At 42.6% G+C, this 17618-nt stretch overlaps 1 protein-coding gene across 3 annotated transcripts in view; it reads left to right on the forward strand.

Annotated features, from left to right (window-relative positions):
- Nucleotides 1–17618, forward strand: part of LARS2 (leucyl-tRNA synthetase 2, mitochondrial) — a 163303-nt gene that overhangs the window by 60597 nt on the left and 85088 nt on the right. For all 3 annotated transcript variants that reach the window (XM_012470768.2, XM_012470769.2, XM_012470770.3), the window contains one exon: nucleotides 6438–6581. In XM_012470768.2, coding sequence (XP_012326191.2) covers nucleotides 6438–6581 — 144 coding nt within the window. The remainder of the gene's footprint in view (nucleotides 1–6437; nucleotides 6582–17618) is intronic.

Raw genomic sequence — 17618 nt, forward strand, 5'->3', positions numbered from 1 at the left:
TCATATATGGCTTTTGTCATGTTGAGGTATGTTCCTACTATACTCGATTTGTTGAGAGTGTTTTTTTTTTTTTTAATCATGAGGATGTTGAATTTTATTGAATGATTTTTTAGCATTATGGAAATTATATGTTTTGGTCCTTGATTTTGTCATATGACATATGACATTTATTGATTTGTGTATGTTGAACCATCCTTGCATCTCTGGGATGAATCCCTGTTGATCATGGTGAATGATCTTTTTAATGTGTTGTTGAATTCTGTTTACTACTATTTTGTTGATGATTTTTGCATCTTTGTTTATTAGGGATATTGGCCTATAGTTTTCTTTTTTTGCTATGTCTTTGTCTGATTTTGATATCAGGTAATGCTGGTTTTATAGAATGAGTTTAGAAGATTCCCTCTTTCTAGAAGAGTTTGAGAAGAATTGGTATTAGTTTTCTTTAAATGTTTGGTAGAATTCAGCAGTGAATCCATCAGGTCCTGGTCTTTTCTTTGATGGAAGACGTTATATTACTGCTTTGAACTCATTACTTGTTATTGTTCTATTCAGGTTTTCTATTACTTCATGATTTGATCTTGGTAGGTTGTGTGTGTGTCCAGGAATTCATCCATTTCTTCTAGGTTTTCCCATTTGTTGGTGTGTAGTTGTTCATAATAGTCTCCAATGATTTCTGTGTATTTCTGTTGCAAAAGTTGTAATGTTTCCTTTTCTGTCTGTGATTTTATTTATTTGGCTCTTCTTTTTTTTCTGTTGATTTTGTGTGACTTTTCAAAAACCAAGTTTTTAATTTTGTTGGTCTTTTTCTTTTTTTTTAGTCTCAATTTCATTTATTTCTATTCTGATCTTTATTATTTCTTTCCTTCTTCTAATTTTGGGTTTGGTTTGTTCTTGCTTTTGTAGTTCCTTGTGCATTTCTCCTCAGAGTTCTTTTTCCTGTATGGTACTCGTTGATTATCAGTCATGTGCTGGTATTTAGCCTTGGATAGTGGATATAGTTATTAGAAAGAAGAATAATGGTTTATTATGCTTGGATATTCTAGGGAATTATGGAGAGTTCCCTAATTTATAAGTCTGTCTTTGGCTGTCTACATGAATTTAGTAGCAGCTGGTGATAGTGCTAATTTACCCACTAGGTAAAGCTAAGTTTGCAGTGTGGCCTGGTTTCAGGAAGCATACTGAAAGAATTGCTGCATACTGGCACCTCTTCCACTGTGCCACCTTGTGGATTTGGAATGTGGTGACAGTAACAAGTGGTAGCCTTGTGGACTCCTCCTGGAATCAGTCCAAATTCAGGCCCATTCTGGATGGAATGGAGCAAGATTGATTTTGAGAGTTACTTTGTAAGACCTATGTGACTTTCCTTAGTTAAGCATGCTTTGTCAAGAAAGAAGCTAATAGACCTTGAAAAAATCAATACCCTAAAATATATATTTTACTAGCCTTCTGGAACCTGAAGCTGGCAGTATATTCAGAAAAGGTCTTTGCTAGTTTAAAAAAAAAGAAAGAAAGAAAAGAAAAGCAGAGATCTAGGAGAGAGAGGCGGGGATAACACTGGCCTGAGGAGTGATGCACTGGCCAAGAGACAAAAACATGCTGATGGTGGATGTGATCTAGAAGGGACTGGCACCCTGTGTGAAGGGTGAGGAGGCAGGGCAAGGAGGATCTGAGGGAAGAGGAGAAATGGTAACAATGAGATGAAAGCCATGAGGGTTTGGAGCATTAGGGCTGGTTGGGACAGCAAGCACCACAGCTGCTGTGTCACGGATAGGAAAGCTGATAAACACAAAATTAGGAGGATGCCGCCAAGAAAATCCCCAAGGGACCCCAAAGTCACCCACACCTCCAAGAGCCTAATGGCAAAGAAGAGTAGAGAGAAGAGACAAAAATGCTTGCTCCCACTAATCACTGTCCAGATTTGACCCTTTATGTACATGGCTCCTTTGTGTCTGTAATTTTGTTATGAGATGCATTTCTAAGATTCTTCCTACAAGCTTCCCACAAATCACTCAGGCAAAAAATATTAGTCCTGATGTTTAACCCTTTAATAAGTGGGGAAATAATCTTCTTTGGAATGGCCAATTCTGTGATATTCCCAGATAACTATTGTGAGGGAAGCAGTGGGTAAAATCGACCCAAAGCTCTGTGTGTTTGCAGGTGTTTTAATGATTTTAGTGTTGATTTAAGGTTTATTTCAATACAGACTTGACTTTATTTTACAAATAAGGCTAGTTAACTACAAGGAGCATGGAATTGGCTTCAGTAGGTGATAGACAACTTAAATGCCAACCAGGGAAATCAATAGAGTCAGTGAAGCTGCCCAGAAATTATATCCTATTCATAAGACTGTGCTTGCTTAAAAATCAGCATGCTCATCCAAGTAAATGTTCAAAATGTGGAAACCCAGGATTGCTGGATAAGGGAAGCTGTTGATAGAGACAGTTGTCCAAGAGACGAGACCTGAGCAAAGTGATTTAGGAAACAACTCCAGGGCTTCAAGGGGTTGCAGGTGCTATGCTCCCTGAGTCCCAAAGCCCTGGATTTTCACGACTCTTAATTTAACCACTTTTGGAAAGTGAGCCTGAATCTGCAACTCTGTGGCTGAGATGGATTGGAGTCCTGGAAATAAGTCATGTGGATTCTCACAGCTGATGCATCTTTTATTTGAGATGCTATTTCTTTTGGTGTTTTTTCCCCTGCCCCCGAAGCCTTTCGTTAGGGGAGAAACTGCCTTTGTGGGTGTTTTTTTTTTTTTTTTTTTTTTTTGGTCTTTCATTCAATGCCTGGGTTTTACTATGATGTACAAACCTCTTAGGAGCACATCTTCCTCACTGCATTTTGTAACCTAGAGCCTGAGAGATGCCAGGCCATGTGGGAAATGTTGATAAGAAAATACAGTTGTATTTGTTCTTGCAATCTGCAGTACCAAGTGTTCACTTCTTCCAAATCCTCTGAGGTTTGCCGGGGACAAGAGACAGAGGTGGAGGGATATAGGAATACAGGATGCTCTTTTTCTACCTTTCTTTTATATTTATGCAGTTTTACTTGTGCATGGGTTGTCTGGAGTGGGAAGGTGCCTCTTGAATGAACTGTCTACATTACTAAGCAGTACTTGGCCCTTTCTGTCTGTTATTTTCAGTGGAACGCTTCCAGAACCCGTGTACACTGTGGGTAGAAATGTAAATTGGTATAGCCATTATGGAAAACAGTATGGCAGTTCCTCAGAAAATGAAAAATAGAACTACTGTATGATCCAGCAATCCCACTTCTGGAAATATATCCAAAGGAATTGAAATCAGTGTGTCAGAGGGATATCTGTACTCCCGTGTTAATTGCAGTAGTATTCATAGTAGCCAAGATATGGAATCAACCTAAGTGTCCATCAACAGACGAATGAATACAGAAAATGTGGAGTATATACACAATGGAATAGTAGTCACCTTCAAAAAAGAATAAAATTTTGTCATTTGGGAATGACAGGGATGAATCTAGACGGCATTATGTTAAGCAAAATAATCCAGTCACAGAAAGACAAATATCATGTGATCTCATATGTAGAATCCTAGAAAACATTGAATTCAGAGAAGTAAAGAGTAGAATGATGGTTACCAGAGGCTGGAGGGGTGGGAGTGAAGCAAGGGAATGGGGAGTTACTGTCAGGGGTATGAAGTTTCAGCCAGACTGCAGGAATATATTTTGAGATCTGTTGCACAAGAGAGTGGCTATAGTCAGTCATAATGTTTTGTATATTTCAAGATAACTAACTGAAAAAGTAAATTTACCACCAAAAAAAATGTTAAGTAAGTGAAGTAATGGATATTTTAATTAGCTTATTCTGCATTGTATACAAATATCAAAATATCACACTATACTCCATAAATACAACACAATTATGATTTGTCAGTTAATATATTTTTTAAGAGAAATAATTAAGGCTGAGTGTGGTGGCTCATGCCTCTGATCCCAGCACTTTGGGAGGCCAAGGCGGGCGGATCAGCTGAGTGAGGAGTTTGAGACCAGCCTGGCCAACACAGTGAAACCCTATCTCTGCTAAAAATACAAAAATTAGCCGGGTGCGGTGGCTAAAAATACAAAAATTAGCCGGGTGCGGTGGCGGATGCCTAGGGTCCCTGCTACTCAGGAGGCTGAGGCAAGAGAATCGCTTGAACCCGGGAGGGGGAGGTTGCAGTGAGCTGAGTGCCACTGCACTCCAGCCTGGGTGACAGAGTGAGATCCTGAAATAATCCAGGTACAGAAAGACAGATATCATGTGATCTCACTTATACATGGCATCCTTAAAAACATTGACATTTTAGAAGTAGAGAGTAGAATGTGGCTGTCAGAGGCTGGAGGGGTAGGGGTGGAGCGAGGGAATGGGGAGTTACTGTCAGGAGTACAAAGTTCCGTCTAGACTGTAGCTGAAATCATCCCATGATTTCAACATGGGAATACAGCTATCCCTCTGACACACTGGCCTGTGCCCAGCCTTAATTATTTCTTTAAAAAAATTATTAATTGACAAATCATAATTGTGTTATATTAATGGATTACAGTGTGATATTTTGATATATGTATACAATGTAGAATAATTAAGCTAATTAAAATACCTGTCACCTCAAAAAAAAAACAAAAAACAGAAAAGAAAAATAATTAAGTGGTACCCTTCTCTCCAACCCCCCAGTACAGGCAAGGATGATAGATAAGGAAATGGACCTTTGGTTTATTAAAGTTTTTAGGTCTAAGGTAATTTTGTGCCATATTTTGTCTCTATGTACTTATTAAGTTAAGGCTTTTAGGAGCCCTATCTTAGAAGGGAAACAGTATTTAATGCATGTCTTTCCCACCCAACTCTAGACTTCACATGCTTAAATTTTTCAGTGGGGGCACTACTTCTAGTTGTAAAATCATAGCCCACAAATTACAACCCACAGATGGATTAGCCTCCCCTCACCCCTACTTTTATATAACTTTTGGACATGTCTCTGGATCAATCGGGGTCCCAGCAGGAAAGAGAGCACATACCTAAAAGGAGTCATTGAAGAAAATTTGATAAAGGACTATTTGTGTGGAGTTCAGGGAAACTCAGAAGGGACGGCAATGCCCTTGACCCTGGTAGCAAAAGGATACCTTTGCTATTTCTAGGCTGCAGGGGCAACACTAGGGAGCAGTTAGTGGAACCTGGGAGAGCAGTAGCTATAGCAGCAGGGGAGACCTGCCCAAACGGGTGATGACCCTCAGTGGAGGCACATGACCCCTGCCAGCCCATGGGCAGGAAGCAACCAGCGTGCCTGTCATTGGTCAAACCCAACTGGAAGGCAAGTGTCCAAGGTAATGCAGGTCACAGAGGTCAAATTCCTGGGCCACAGAATAGGGCAGGAAGAGGGTCTGGAGGGGCAAATGGATAATAGTGAACAAAATCTCTTATTAGAATTGCTTATTAAAAATTTTACAGCCAGGCACGGTGGTTCGCGCCTGTAAACCCAACACTTTGGGAGACTGAGGCGAGTGGATCACCTGAGGTCAGGAGTTCGAGACCTGCCTGACCAACATGGCAAAATCCCATCTCTATTAAAAATATAAAATTAGACAGGCATAGCAGCACATGCCTCTAATCCCAGCTACTCGGAGGCTGAGGTAGGAGAATCACTTGAACCCAGGAGGTGGAGGTTGCAACAAGCCAAGACCACACCATTGCACTCCAGCCTGGGGAAGAAGAACTAAACTCTGTCTCAAAGAAAAAAAAGTCACAAAAAATGTATATGAAGTCAGGATATTTTAAGTCCCCAACACATCTCTCTATATGCATTCCCTTCTTTGTACCAAGTGGTACCTGAATGTCATAAAGGTAAGAATGTACATGGCAGGGGTAGTTATTTTAAATGAAGATAGACACTAACTAGAACTCTAGGGAGAGAATCTTCATAATAGTTAAGACTACATGTTTTATGTGTTCTATCAGCAAAATGAATCTATGGAGACAGAGCTCAGAAGAGCTACCATTGTGGGGGCAGGTATTGATTGGTAGAAGGCACAACATGGTTGCATGAGTATATACCTATGTAAAAATTTGAGTTGTACGCTGAAGGTTTCCCTAAAATAATCTTATTGTGTTAAATTTTAAATAGGTGCCATTTTTTCTTCTTTTATTCTGCTTGCTAAGATTTTTGCATCCTACAAGTTCATCCTTTCATATAAGATACCAAAGTTGAGTTAGACACATCCTTAAAGGCTTCCTTCCCAAGCCTGTTCTAATAAGATGAAAGCACAGAGGAAATTAATGTGTTCTTTGTACAACTTGCAAATGATTTTTTTACCAAGCAGTACTCCACGGAGCAGAGCCATTGCATTTGCAGGCCCTCTCACATGTAAGAAACCTCAGGATGATCTCATTAAGAGTACTCACCAGATTGTGCCATTTTGTTTCATGAATTATACAGGCCTTGGTTAACTGGGACCCAGTGGATCAAACAGTGCTTGCCAATGAGCAAGTGGATGAACATGGCTGTTCCTGGCGTTCTGGAGCAAAGGTAGAACAGAAGTACCTCAAACAGTGGTTTATTAAGACAACCGCTTATGCAAAGGTGAGTGTCAGCCTGGAGGCTCCCCACTAATGCCTTACATGCTGGCAGGCAACACCGAAGGCTTCTGGGTATTAGAGAGCCACACTGTGAGGGGTGAGCTCTAGGAAGGGCTGGGAGCCATGGGTGTACAGACAGGAAGCAGCTGAACCTCATGACTCACTTAGCTGGTGATGGGCTTGGATCTTCCATTGTAACTCAAGTATAGCACCTGGAGGTCACTGTAGGCCATTGTTTGCTGACCTTTCAACTCACTGCCACAGAGGTCAAAAATCATCCATAATTGTATCAGTGATAAAGCTTTAAAAAAGAGAGAGGGGGCCTTCCTCATGTAGAAAAAGAGAGAGAAAAAGAAAAATGTCTTCAACTGTGTAGTTCTGATGAGACCTCCAGAAAGATAGAATGAAATCTCAGATAAGTAAATGACCTATGGTTTATTAAGTTTGGTGCATGTCTTTCCCACCCAACTCTAGACTTCACATGCTTAAATTTTTCAGTGGAGGTCCAGAAGAGGTTATCTAAAAGAAGTGAAGAGAATGAGGGAAAGCCAAGTGAAAGTGAGCTAAGCCAGGCACTAAAGCTTGATAAACTGGTTCCTGGGCCTTATTTTCCTCATCAATACAATAAGCAGGTCAGACCAAGTGATCTTCCAGGTGCCTTTTAGCCCTTTCCATGTTGAGAGAGTCAAGGCAAAATCAATCATTGAAAGCAAGGACTTGCTTTTTAAGTCACCAAGAGCCTGGGCAAAAAATCAGTTCTGTTTGTACTAGAACTACTCTGTGCAATGTGTCCTTTGAGCTTATCAAGTTTCAAGGTGTTGGAGTTTAGGGGTCACTCCCTGAAACTCCAGAGAGAAATGATTAAAGCATATGAGGGTTATTCACATGGCAATTTGGTGACATTTGTATTCTTATGCATGCATGAGACTGGATATACGTAGAGTCTGAACAGGTAAGAGCATCGTGAAGGACCACTCATGGTACGTCATGGTAGTTCTTCTCTTGTGGTAGTTACTATAAGAAGACTAGTTGTCCCCTTCCCTGGTGGCCCATGAGTTGTTTTGTGGGTACTGAAATTGACTCTGGCTTAGATCCAATACTGTCCTTCTTATACAAAGAAAGCACAAGGTTCTCAATAACCTGTGATCACTACAAAACTTTGTGAATTAGAACTGTAGTATACCTGTCTCACAATACCAATGCCATATGGAAATATGACCTCTAGTTTCCTCACACAAAACACATGTCTTAAATGAGGCTGTTTTCCCATTGTAATTTATTCTTAATGCAGCAGAGAATAGCATATGGACTTTGGGAAGTGCTTATTAGAACTTGTTAACATGGTGCCTTGCTCCTTTTAAGAACAGCAATATTGGAGACTGAATGTGAAGAAAAAAGCTGAGGATGTTGCTTTCCGTATCACCCTAGGCAGTGGGAGACCCTATCTGCTGACAGTTGGGGTCCACTACATTACAGGGAGAGATGCTTGGTTACCTCTTGGAGCTGTCAGATGATTCTGTTATAGGCATTGTTGGAAAGGCCACCTAATTAGATCTTTTGTTTTGACCTCTGCCTCTAGTTGGAAATGTAATAACCTAACTGAGGAACATTATTTAAATTGTCAGCTGTGAATTTTCAACTGTTCAGTGGAAATGGTTAGTTACTATGGTGACTCACCTGGTTCTTGCTGAACTCCTGTGCAGATGTATTGAAAAAAAGTGTCTTTTGAGGTCAGCACTTGGTTTGTTCTGAAAATCAGAAGAGAGAGAACAAGACTTCATGAAACCTAACAGAGAATAATGCTGTAGGACTGAGAACAGAACAGAAACATGGACATGAGGGGGTGCTGTGCAGTACTGGGAAATGTTGGCATTATAATTCAGCCTAGGGTATGTAGTTGAGACCCCCAATAAAGGCCATGCATTAGAGTAGGAATGACATCCTAAAACTAAGGACAAAATCAAAATAGACTTATTTTAATAAAAAATAAAAGTAAGCGTGAATGGTTCAAAGGGAACTTCCAGAACAAACCTCAACGTCTTTGTACCGTCTTACTGTCTTTAAAGGGAGACAATGTAATGCAGACTCCCAAGGTTTTATCTGCAGTGTCCTTCATATAATTAAAGATTGCTAGACTTGCACAGAAGCAGGAAATTATGGCCTAAAATCAAGGGGGGGGGAGGTATTTCAATAGAAATAGACCCTGAGATGACCCAGATGTTGGAATTAGTAAATAAAGCCAAAGACATATATTATATAAATGGTCTGGGACTTAAAGGAAAACATGGTCTTAATGAATGAACAGATAGGGAATCTTAGGAGAGAGTAGAAACTTAAAAAAAAAAAAAAAAGAACCAGCTAGAAATCTAGAATATAAAAGTTTAATATCTGAAATGAAAACTCCACTCTTTGGGCTACAGAGGGATAAGTAAGGGTTAGGCAGACAAAACTGCAGGGTTAGGTAGACATAAAACTGCATAAAACCCGCCTCACACACCTTTGTAGGGAACAGCATGTGTAGTGGCCCTAAAACAGAAAGGTATATGATGGGTTTGAAAAACTGAAAGAAGGACACTGTAGCTTAAACTAAAAGAGCCAAGCAGAAAGGCTCAAGATAGGGCTGGAGAGGTGTTTAGGGGATAGATCAGGCAAGGCCTTTAGGTCTTAAGGAATTTGCACTTTAACCATGGAGACCATAGGAAACCACTAAAGGATTCTAAGGAAGGGAATGACACGGTCTGATTTATGTTTTTATAAGATCGCTGTGGAAGGAAGGGCAAGTGTAGATGCAGAGACCAGTTAGAAAGCTATTGCAATGGTCCAGGTATGCAAAATTTAGATGTAGGTAAGAATAGTAGAGAGAAGTGAGTAAGTCAGAAAACTACTCAGGTGGCAAAATCCATAGTGCTTGGTAATATATTGGAAGAGAGTATGTAAGAGATGGTGGCATCAAGGAAACCCTGACTTGAATACCACGTGGATGGTTAAGCTGCTTGCTGGGATAGGGAGTCCTGGAAGAGATATAGTCCTGACCCTTTTCAGTTTGAAATGGCCATGAGATACTTGAATAGATATATGAAATAATAGGGAAATTGTCATTTGGATTATTTGGGAAATTAGGTCTAAAACTTCAAAGATTGAGTGAGATAGGACATTTGTTTTAAAACTTGGTATGATAAAAATAGACTTGAGTTAGTGAAGAAGTCCTGCTATATAGGTAAGGATGAGATGTTGAATCAACTAGTAATGTTTTCAGCCGCAAGCAACTGGAAACCCGAGATACAGTGGTTTAGACAAATGGGAAATTACTGTTGCCACATAACAAGCTGCCAAGACTGAACTAGGATAGGGCTCTGAGTTGGCATCTCAGTAGTTCTCTTAACCCTTTCTTCCTGTCACCTTATGTTTGCAAGATGGTTGCTACAGCTCCAGACTTTGCGTCTCCATTCAAGACAGAAAGAAAAGGACTGGGCACAGTGACTCATGCCTGTAATCTCAGCACTTGGGGAGGCTGAAGTGGGAGAATCACTTGAGCCTAGGAGTTCAAGACCAGCTTAGGCAATATCAAGACCCCCATCTCTATTTAAAAAAAGGGGGAGGGAAAGGAAAGAAAGAAAGAAGCAGAAGGAGCAGTGCCAAAAACTTCCTTTTATCTGGGAAACAAAAACTTTCCCAGAAATCCCCAGTAGAATTCCACTGATGTCCTATTAGCCCCAAGTGTGTTATGGCCACCTCCAGCTTCGAGGGAGACTAGGCTTTTTAGCTTCTGTAGTTGAGCTACAGCGGGGAAGAAGATGGGCAGTGGGGTGCTGGGATAGGCAGTGAGCTGTGCCTGCACAGTTATCTTTAGAGCTTTGTATTTGCATCTCGTTTTGCAGCTCTGCAGGCTGCCTCTGTGATGTATGACTGTGGTCTGCTTGGGAGCATGGCTGTGAAGGAGCCCTCCTTTCATTCACTTAACTTCCTAATTTTAAAGACAATGCCTGATGTGAAAATTACAGAGAACTCAGCAATATAAAGTTGCTTTATTCAGGCTGTTCTGTGATATATTTGATTTTTCTCCTCTTACCCCCGAGCCAGTCTTCCTAGGATTGTTTGCTTTGTGAAACATTAAAGTGATTTCAGCCACTCATTCTGTGAAAAAGAAAACTTGCAGTAGGAGTATCTGAAGAACATGAATTAGTCTTGGCAGAGCTGTGTGGGCGGTGTCTTGTGGGCAGCACTGCTGAGGTGAGAGCAAGGGGAGGAGGATGGATTGGAGCCTTATTTACAGCAAGCAAAAGGATTCAGAGTCTGATGGAACGCCTCAGTTCCTGACAGCAGAGTGACAATTGGAGGGAGAGACAAATAGAGAGAAGGCCTCCCATATGAACTTTTCTATTAGAGTTGTGATTTCCATTTCTCCTGCTGACTCCACTGGCCCCTCTTGGCTACACTGCAGGCTCTCAGCCCCTGGACACCATGCACATGCCCCTCCTTGGTGTTAAATGGACATAACCATGCCCTCATGGTGCTAACTCAGTAACCCCTACACCAAATTGGTGCTTATGTTTTCCCAGTTTTCAAGAGTCACTTGGCAACTCTTGTAATATGAGCAAAGTCTGCGTTTGCCTTCGTTCCTACCTGATGATCTCAGATCAGGGCTCAGGCCTTTCTTTGTACCGTCTTACTGAACCCTCACTTTAATCTTTTGAGGGTAGGTACTCCTCTTGTCTCCATTTTACCGATGAGCAGACTGAAGCGCATACTAGTAATAAGTAACTGCACGGGGATTCATATCTGAGCGGCTGAGCTGTTAACCAGCAGTCTCTCTTCCTTCTCTGCATCTGAATTCATTCATTTTTTTTCCTCAGATGTTATTGAGTGCCTGGCCAGACCCTAAGCGGGGTGCTAAGAATACAGACAGAGCAGCTGAGATCTTTGCTGTTAAGAAGCTTAGACTCTAGTGCCACAGATAGTGGTGGACATGAGCTGTCACATCCCCTGCAGGAGAATGCAGGGGAGATGAGGAGGAGGAGGAGCCCCAGATCTGCCCAGCGGTCCAAGGAGGTATCACTGAGGAAGTGGGGAAAGATGGGAAGCGCAAGATGTCTGCAAGGGAGCATCTTGTTGCCTTCCAGATGTGCAGGAAACCTTATTCTTCATCGAGTATTTCTTTCTTTTTTTTTTTTTTTTGAGACGGAGTTTCACTCTTGTTACCCAGGCTGGAGTGCAATGGTGTGATCTCGTCTCACCGCAACCTCTGCCTCCTGGGTTCAAGCAATTCTCCTGCCTCAGCCTCCTGAGTAGCTGGGATTACAGGCACGCGCCACTATGCCCAGCTAATTTTTTGTATTTTTAGTAGAGACGGGGTTTCACCATGTTGACCAGGATGGTCTCGATCTCTTGACCTCGTGACCCTCCTGCCTCGGCCTCCGAAAGTGCTGGGATTACAGACTTGAGCCACCGCGCCCGGCCTTCATCGAGTATTTCTAAGTAGGTTGAATTTGTACTGGTGAGAAGCAGATGGGCAACAGCAAGCCATTATGAAATCAGTGGGCATGGGAGGTAGTAAGTGCTCATTTCCCTGCCCTCTTTGTTCCTGTCCCCCTGATGTCACCTATGAGCTTGTGGGTAAAGCAGAGATACCTTTACCAGAACATGCTGGTCTTGTTTTAGCCTACAGAGCATGCAAACATGGGACTGGAGGAGCGAGGAGGTGAGGGGAGAGAAGGGAAGTTTGTGCCAGTTCTTTGGGGAGGTGGTGGAGAATGTTGGAGCGAAGAGAAATCCTCAGAGGAGCAGTGAGGCACGGTCCAGCCTCCCAAGAGTCACCTGAAGTCTGGAATGAAGACCTTTAGGGAACCTTTGTTCCAAATCTGAGGCACTGGGCCCCCCAGAAATTGGGCCTCTTGCCTGGCTTTCTGCTCCTACCTTCAGGTCCTGTCTCAGCACCAGAACAGAGGCTGGATCACAGGTAGCACCAGGAAGTGCCTCTCCAGTAACATCACCCCCTTAATCCCCTTCACTCCTGTGTTGCTCTAGAAGTTTTGCAAAGGGATTGTTAAGGAAGTTTGGTAACTTGCCCCTACTCTGCCCTCTCACCTCAAGAAAGCGCCTCCCCTTGTTTGTGTATCCAGTCACTGCCGCCTCCTATGTGTGTGCACGCCGGGCCTTAATGGGGGGCACAAATTAGATGTTGGCAGAAGAGGCAAAATAACAGAACTGAGTGGAGCAAGTGAGAAAAGTTTAGCAAACTGTCAGCTTCTCTGCAGGGATCTGAGGACCGGGCCAGGGCTGGGATTTGATGATGATGCTTGGATTTATCTACGATGAGGGCTTTCTCTTAAAAGCTCTGTGGCTTTGAAGCTCTTACTGCATTTATCCCCACTGTGCCCCTCTGTGGTCAGACAGGGCCAAGGGTGGCCTTATCCCTCCCCACTTAAGATTAGATACTGTGGGGTAGGAGGCCAGAGCCCATGCCAGCTCTCGACCCTTAGTCTCAGACCAGTGCTCAGCCACACCCTCAGAGCCTTCAGTCTCCCCACCAGAATTCTCCCCCACACCATGGCTGTCTCTTCTCTTGGCTACCGTAGATTCTGCTCCCAGTCCCAGGAATCTGGTTTTGACTCCCTGTCTCACAAAGCTAATTAATGGTTAAATTCTGCTCCTTCTTACATAATATCTCCTGCTTCTGTTCTCTATTTTCCCTGCCTCTCCAGGATCTTTTCTCTCCTAGGCTGTTCTGAATTGAACTCTCTTCTTCTCTGTCCTCCATCCTCTGCTCTCAGCCCTTCTCAGCATGACTGCTGGCCCAAGTGGTCAGTGCCACAGGGACCAGGTAGAAGTTGTTACTGGGAGAGCCAGCCCCTCAGAAGTCCTTCTAGGGATGGGACTGGGCAGTGGTGGGATGGGGACAGAGGCCAAAGAAAGGTAGACAGCTCAAGGCTGGCTTTTCCCTGGCACTTCCCAGGCAAGCAAGAGGCTTCCTGAGTCGAGAGAGTAAGATCTTTAATAACAGCTGGGGGCCAAGGCAAGATTCTGGGAGGAGGCAACTGGCTGGCTCTCAGCAGGCCTAAGAAGAAACTTCCTCCAGGAAAGGTGCGCCAGGGGTTGGTACAGAGCTGTACCCTCACTCTGGGATTCAGAAACCAATGGTGTTTCCAGATGGTACAGAGACAGTACAGGCCATCAGGTTTCCCTCCATGGATGCAGGGCCTTCCTGCCCACCTCCCAAATGTCCCCCCACCAATGCCTGGTCACATCTGTATGTAGTCTCTATTAGGTCAATTCTCTGCCATCATCTAATTTCCCTTAGCCCTGACTTCTTGCCCACACTCCACTATCCCTTTCTGTCAAGGAAATAAAGACAGCAATGCTTGGCACACATACTCCAGAGTGTGTGAGAATGAAAGAGGACTTCTGCAGGAAACACAGTCTCTGGGTCAGCAACCTACTCTGCAAACAGAAAGGTTTTCATGTTTTATTTCCAGGATAGAGGGAATGACTGCAAAGGAAAAAGGGAAGAAATATCTAGTAGTATACCTCTTGTGATTATGGGCAAGAAAATAAATTGTAAATTTGATCAGGAAACAATAAAGATAGAACTAAGCATCGCGTGTTCCTTTTAAACCCCTAGTGTCCTTCTTGAGCTCCTGTTTTTCGGGTATACAGGTCTTGACGTGTCAGCCTAGACTCCACGGGAGGAAAGAGATGTGTTTAGCCTCTTATTGAGGGGTCTCAGGGATTGCTGCAGAGGCCTGGTGACTGTCACTAATGAACCTCTTTAGCTTAGAGAGTTATTTGAACTTTAGAAGAAACTTGAGAGAGCATTTAGCTCAGCGTCCCTGTAAAACATAAAAGCAAATAAACAAAAAACCCCTCATGCCTGCCTTTACTGCTGCCTGAAATTGCAAAATCAATATGATGTCAAAAAACAAATTAAGATAAAGAAATAAGGTGTTGCTTTCTTTTGAGCAGCCCACGTCATGTCCTCCGCACTCCTTCCCAGGGGACTGATTGCCATCCTGAGGTGTGTGTCCCATCCTTGAAAACGGCTAACGTCTTATTTTATGATTGAGGTGCCAAGACCAGGGAAGGGCCAGAATCCAACTTGGGTATCTTCAGTCCCAGTCCTGCGTTTTTATTTATTTATTTATTTATTTGAGACTGAGTCTCACTCTGTCTCCCAGGCTGGAGTACAGTGGTGCAATCTCAGCTTACTGCAACCGCCACCTTCCAGGTTCAAGTAATTCTCCTGCCTCAGCCCCCTGAGTAGCTGGGATTACAGGCACCTGCCACCATACCTGGCTAATTTTTATATTTTTAGTAGAGACGGGGTTTCACCTGCATTCTTTACCCCTGCTTTTGGGAACAGTTCCCAAGCAACCAAGCATTTCTGAGAATCATGTGCAGATAATAGCCAGTCAGCATGTGTTGCAGGAAGGGAGGGCATTTGCAGTAGAAAATGCAGTAAGTACAGAGAGGGCACAAATGGCCAGGTAATGGCAAGTGCAGTGGTTAGAGGTTTTCTGGTTCGTTCTTGATGGAATTGACTCATTGCCCTCTCTGTCTTGCTTTTGTTATTATTTACTCCAGTGCTCTGTCCTTACCATGGGCTCTTCTGAGCCCAGCTGCAGAGAGACCAGTAAAGACCCATCCAGTGGCCGCTGCTGCTATGAAAGAAGCAAGCAGTCATTAACAGATACATACATGTCAATATTGTGTTTTTCAAAATAAGCATTCTCTTATGTGGAGAGACACTTTTCCACAGCATCTTTCCACTTCTCTGTATATTTGCTTACTGTTCCAGGATGGCTGGCTAGCTCCAAGTGTCAGATTTGCTCAAAATAGAGGCTTAATAAAGCTGTAATAAGTTGAAAACTCAGGTGAAATGCATTCTGTAGTTTTCAAAGAGTATTAACAACATGCTTTTAACTATGTAAAAACATATATACAAACATACATGCTAGAGTTTGTTGATCCTGGCATAAGTAGTTTTAAATTGAACGCTCCACTAAAAAAGAAAAATGCTATCAATATATTGTTAGATGCTACCGATTGTAAGACATGTCCCAGTGTTGGAGTTTTTGGGACAAATGTGTATCTTAGAATGAATAGAAGATAGGATATAAGTAGGATGGAAGGACATAGAACAAAATATTAATAGTCATCTCCCTGGGTATTTTGGCCAATTTTGGGTAATTGTTAATTTTCTTCTTCTCTTTCCACGAAAAGATTATTGCTGGGCAAGGTGGCTCATGCCTGTAATCCCAACACTTTGGGAGGCCAAAGCAGGTAAATCCCTGGAGCTCAGGAGCTCAAGATCGGCTTGGGCAACTGGCAAAACCTCATCTCCACAAGAAATATAAAAATTAACCAGATGTGGTGGTGCATGCCTATAGTGTGTGCCTACAGTCCCAGCTACTCAGGAGGCTGCCATGGGAGGACCACTTGAGCCCCAGGAGGTTGAGGCTGCAGTAACCTGAGATTGCCCCCACTGCATTCCAGCCTGGGCAACAGAGTGAGACCCTGTCTCCAAAAAAAAAAAAAAAAAAAAAAATCATTTTGATGATCATAAAAGAAAACAGCATGATATCTGGGTTATATCATTTATTTACACATCTTCTTTAGACCTGAGTGTCTTAGAAAGAGATGATCTTATGTTCTTGGAAATATTCAATCTATAGGGAGGCTTCCAGCTTTTGTAAGTGAGCAGAATATCCCCTGGAATAGCTGTTACCATTTTGTTTTTCATGATTAGACCAATAGAAGCTTTCAGCCTTGCCCTCAAGACTCCCCTTTCGTGGAATAAGACCACCTTTTCAGGCAAGGATAGTCTAGTGCCACAAATTAGGCTGAGGATAATTTTCAAGTTGTAGCTATTTGGCTTTTCCCTCCCTCTCCTGTGGGAGCCTCTCTCTTATTTTGTAGACCCAGGGGCAGAGAGGTGACATAGGTGGCCTCTGAGAATCAGAAGCAATCTCATCAGACAGGTGGCTCTGTCATTGGGAGAGTTTGGCCTTCATCATCTGCATTCTTAGGAGTGTGGTGGTGACATTTCAGAACCTGTAGTCACCTTCTCTCCAAAGTTACTGGAATTAGGAATTAGAATTGTTCTGCTGCTGTAAAGGTGGGTCAGAGGAGGAAAGAAAAGATGGGTAAGTGTAACCTGAGTGGATGTATGGATAAGAAGAGGTTAGCCAAATTGGCTGCTCCCGTACTTCCTGGTTCCCTTTACTGTATCCTTTTCCACAGAGCATGTACATGAGGCTGTGTAATGAAGTCCCCAGGGCATTCCCTGATGGGCATACCTGGAAAGCACATCCTTTTCTAACACAGTGACACTGTTTACGTATATAGGAGTTCTTTTATGGAAGCCCTTCTATAGCACTTGGCTTGTCCCTCTCTTTCTCACAGCTCTGGGGTGTGCCCTTGATGTATGTGTGGCTACTTGGTGCCTCTTTTCCTCTTGCCCTGAAATCCCATGAAACCACACCTTGTTGGCAAGTCATATATCATTATTGGCAGGATGCCTTGCTCGGAACTGATTATTTCCCTGCTAGGACAGCACCTGCATTGGAGTTGAGACTCTTGGATAGCACGGTGGTATTTGCAAATAAATGTTTGCATTGAGATGCCACAACAAACAGATTTTGCTTGGATTACATAGCGCATTCCAATAAGAGGTTGACGCAGAACTATCATAATAGGGAGGCTTTATTATGTTTATGTATTAGTCATGTCTTCTGTAAAGTCAAACAAGGCAGACATCATGACAAATAGGTGTTTTTTAATGTATAAATTTTCATGCCAGAATCAAAGCAGGACAGGGGACTAGAGTGTGAGAGAAAGTTCATTCCTCCAGAGTATTCTAGAGGGAATATCTACATTTTTTTTTTTCACATCCTTCAGGCATCAACTTTAGGAATATCTACATTTTTAAACATCTTGCTGCCTTCAGAATTGGTTTTCCTTTTTTAGAACTTATATATTGTATCTTTAAAGTGATTGCATTGAAATGATGCCCCCTTCCCCCCAAAAAAAAGAATAAAGAAATTTT

This window comes from Aotus nancymaae, unplaced genomic scaffold (assembly GCF_030222135.1).
Source record: "Aotus nancymaae isolate 86718 unplaced genomic scaffold, 86718_ANA_hifiasm-v0.15.2.pri h1tg000067l, whole genome shotgun sequence".
In the NCBI taxonomy this organism is placed as follows: domain Eukaryota; kingdom Metazoa; phylum Chordata; class Mammalia; order Primates; family Aotidae; genus Aotus; species Aotus nancymaae.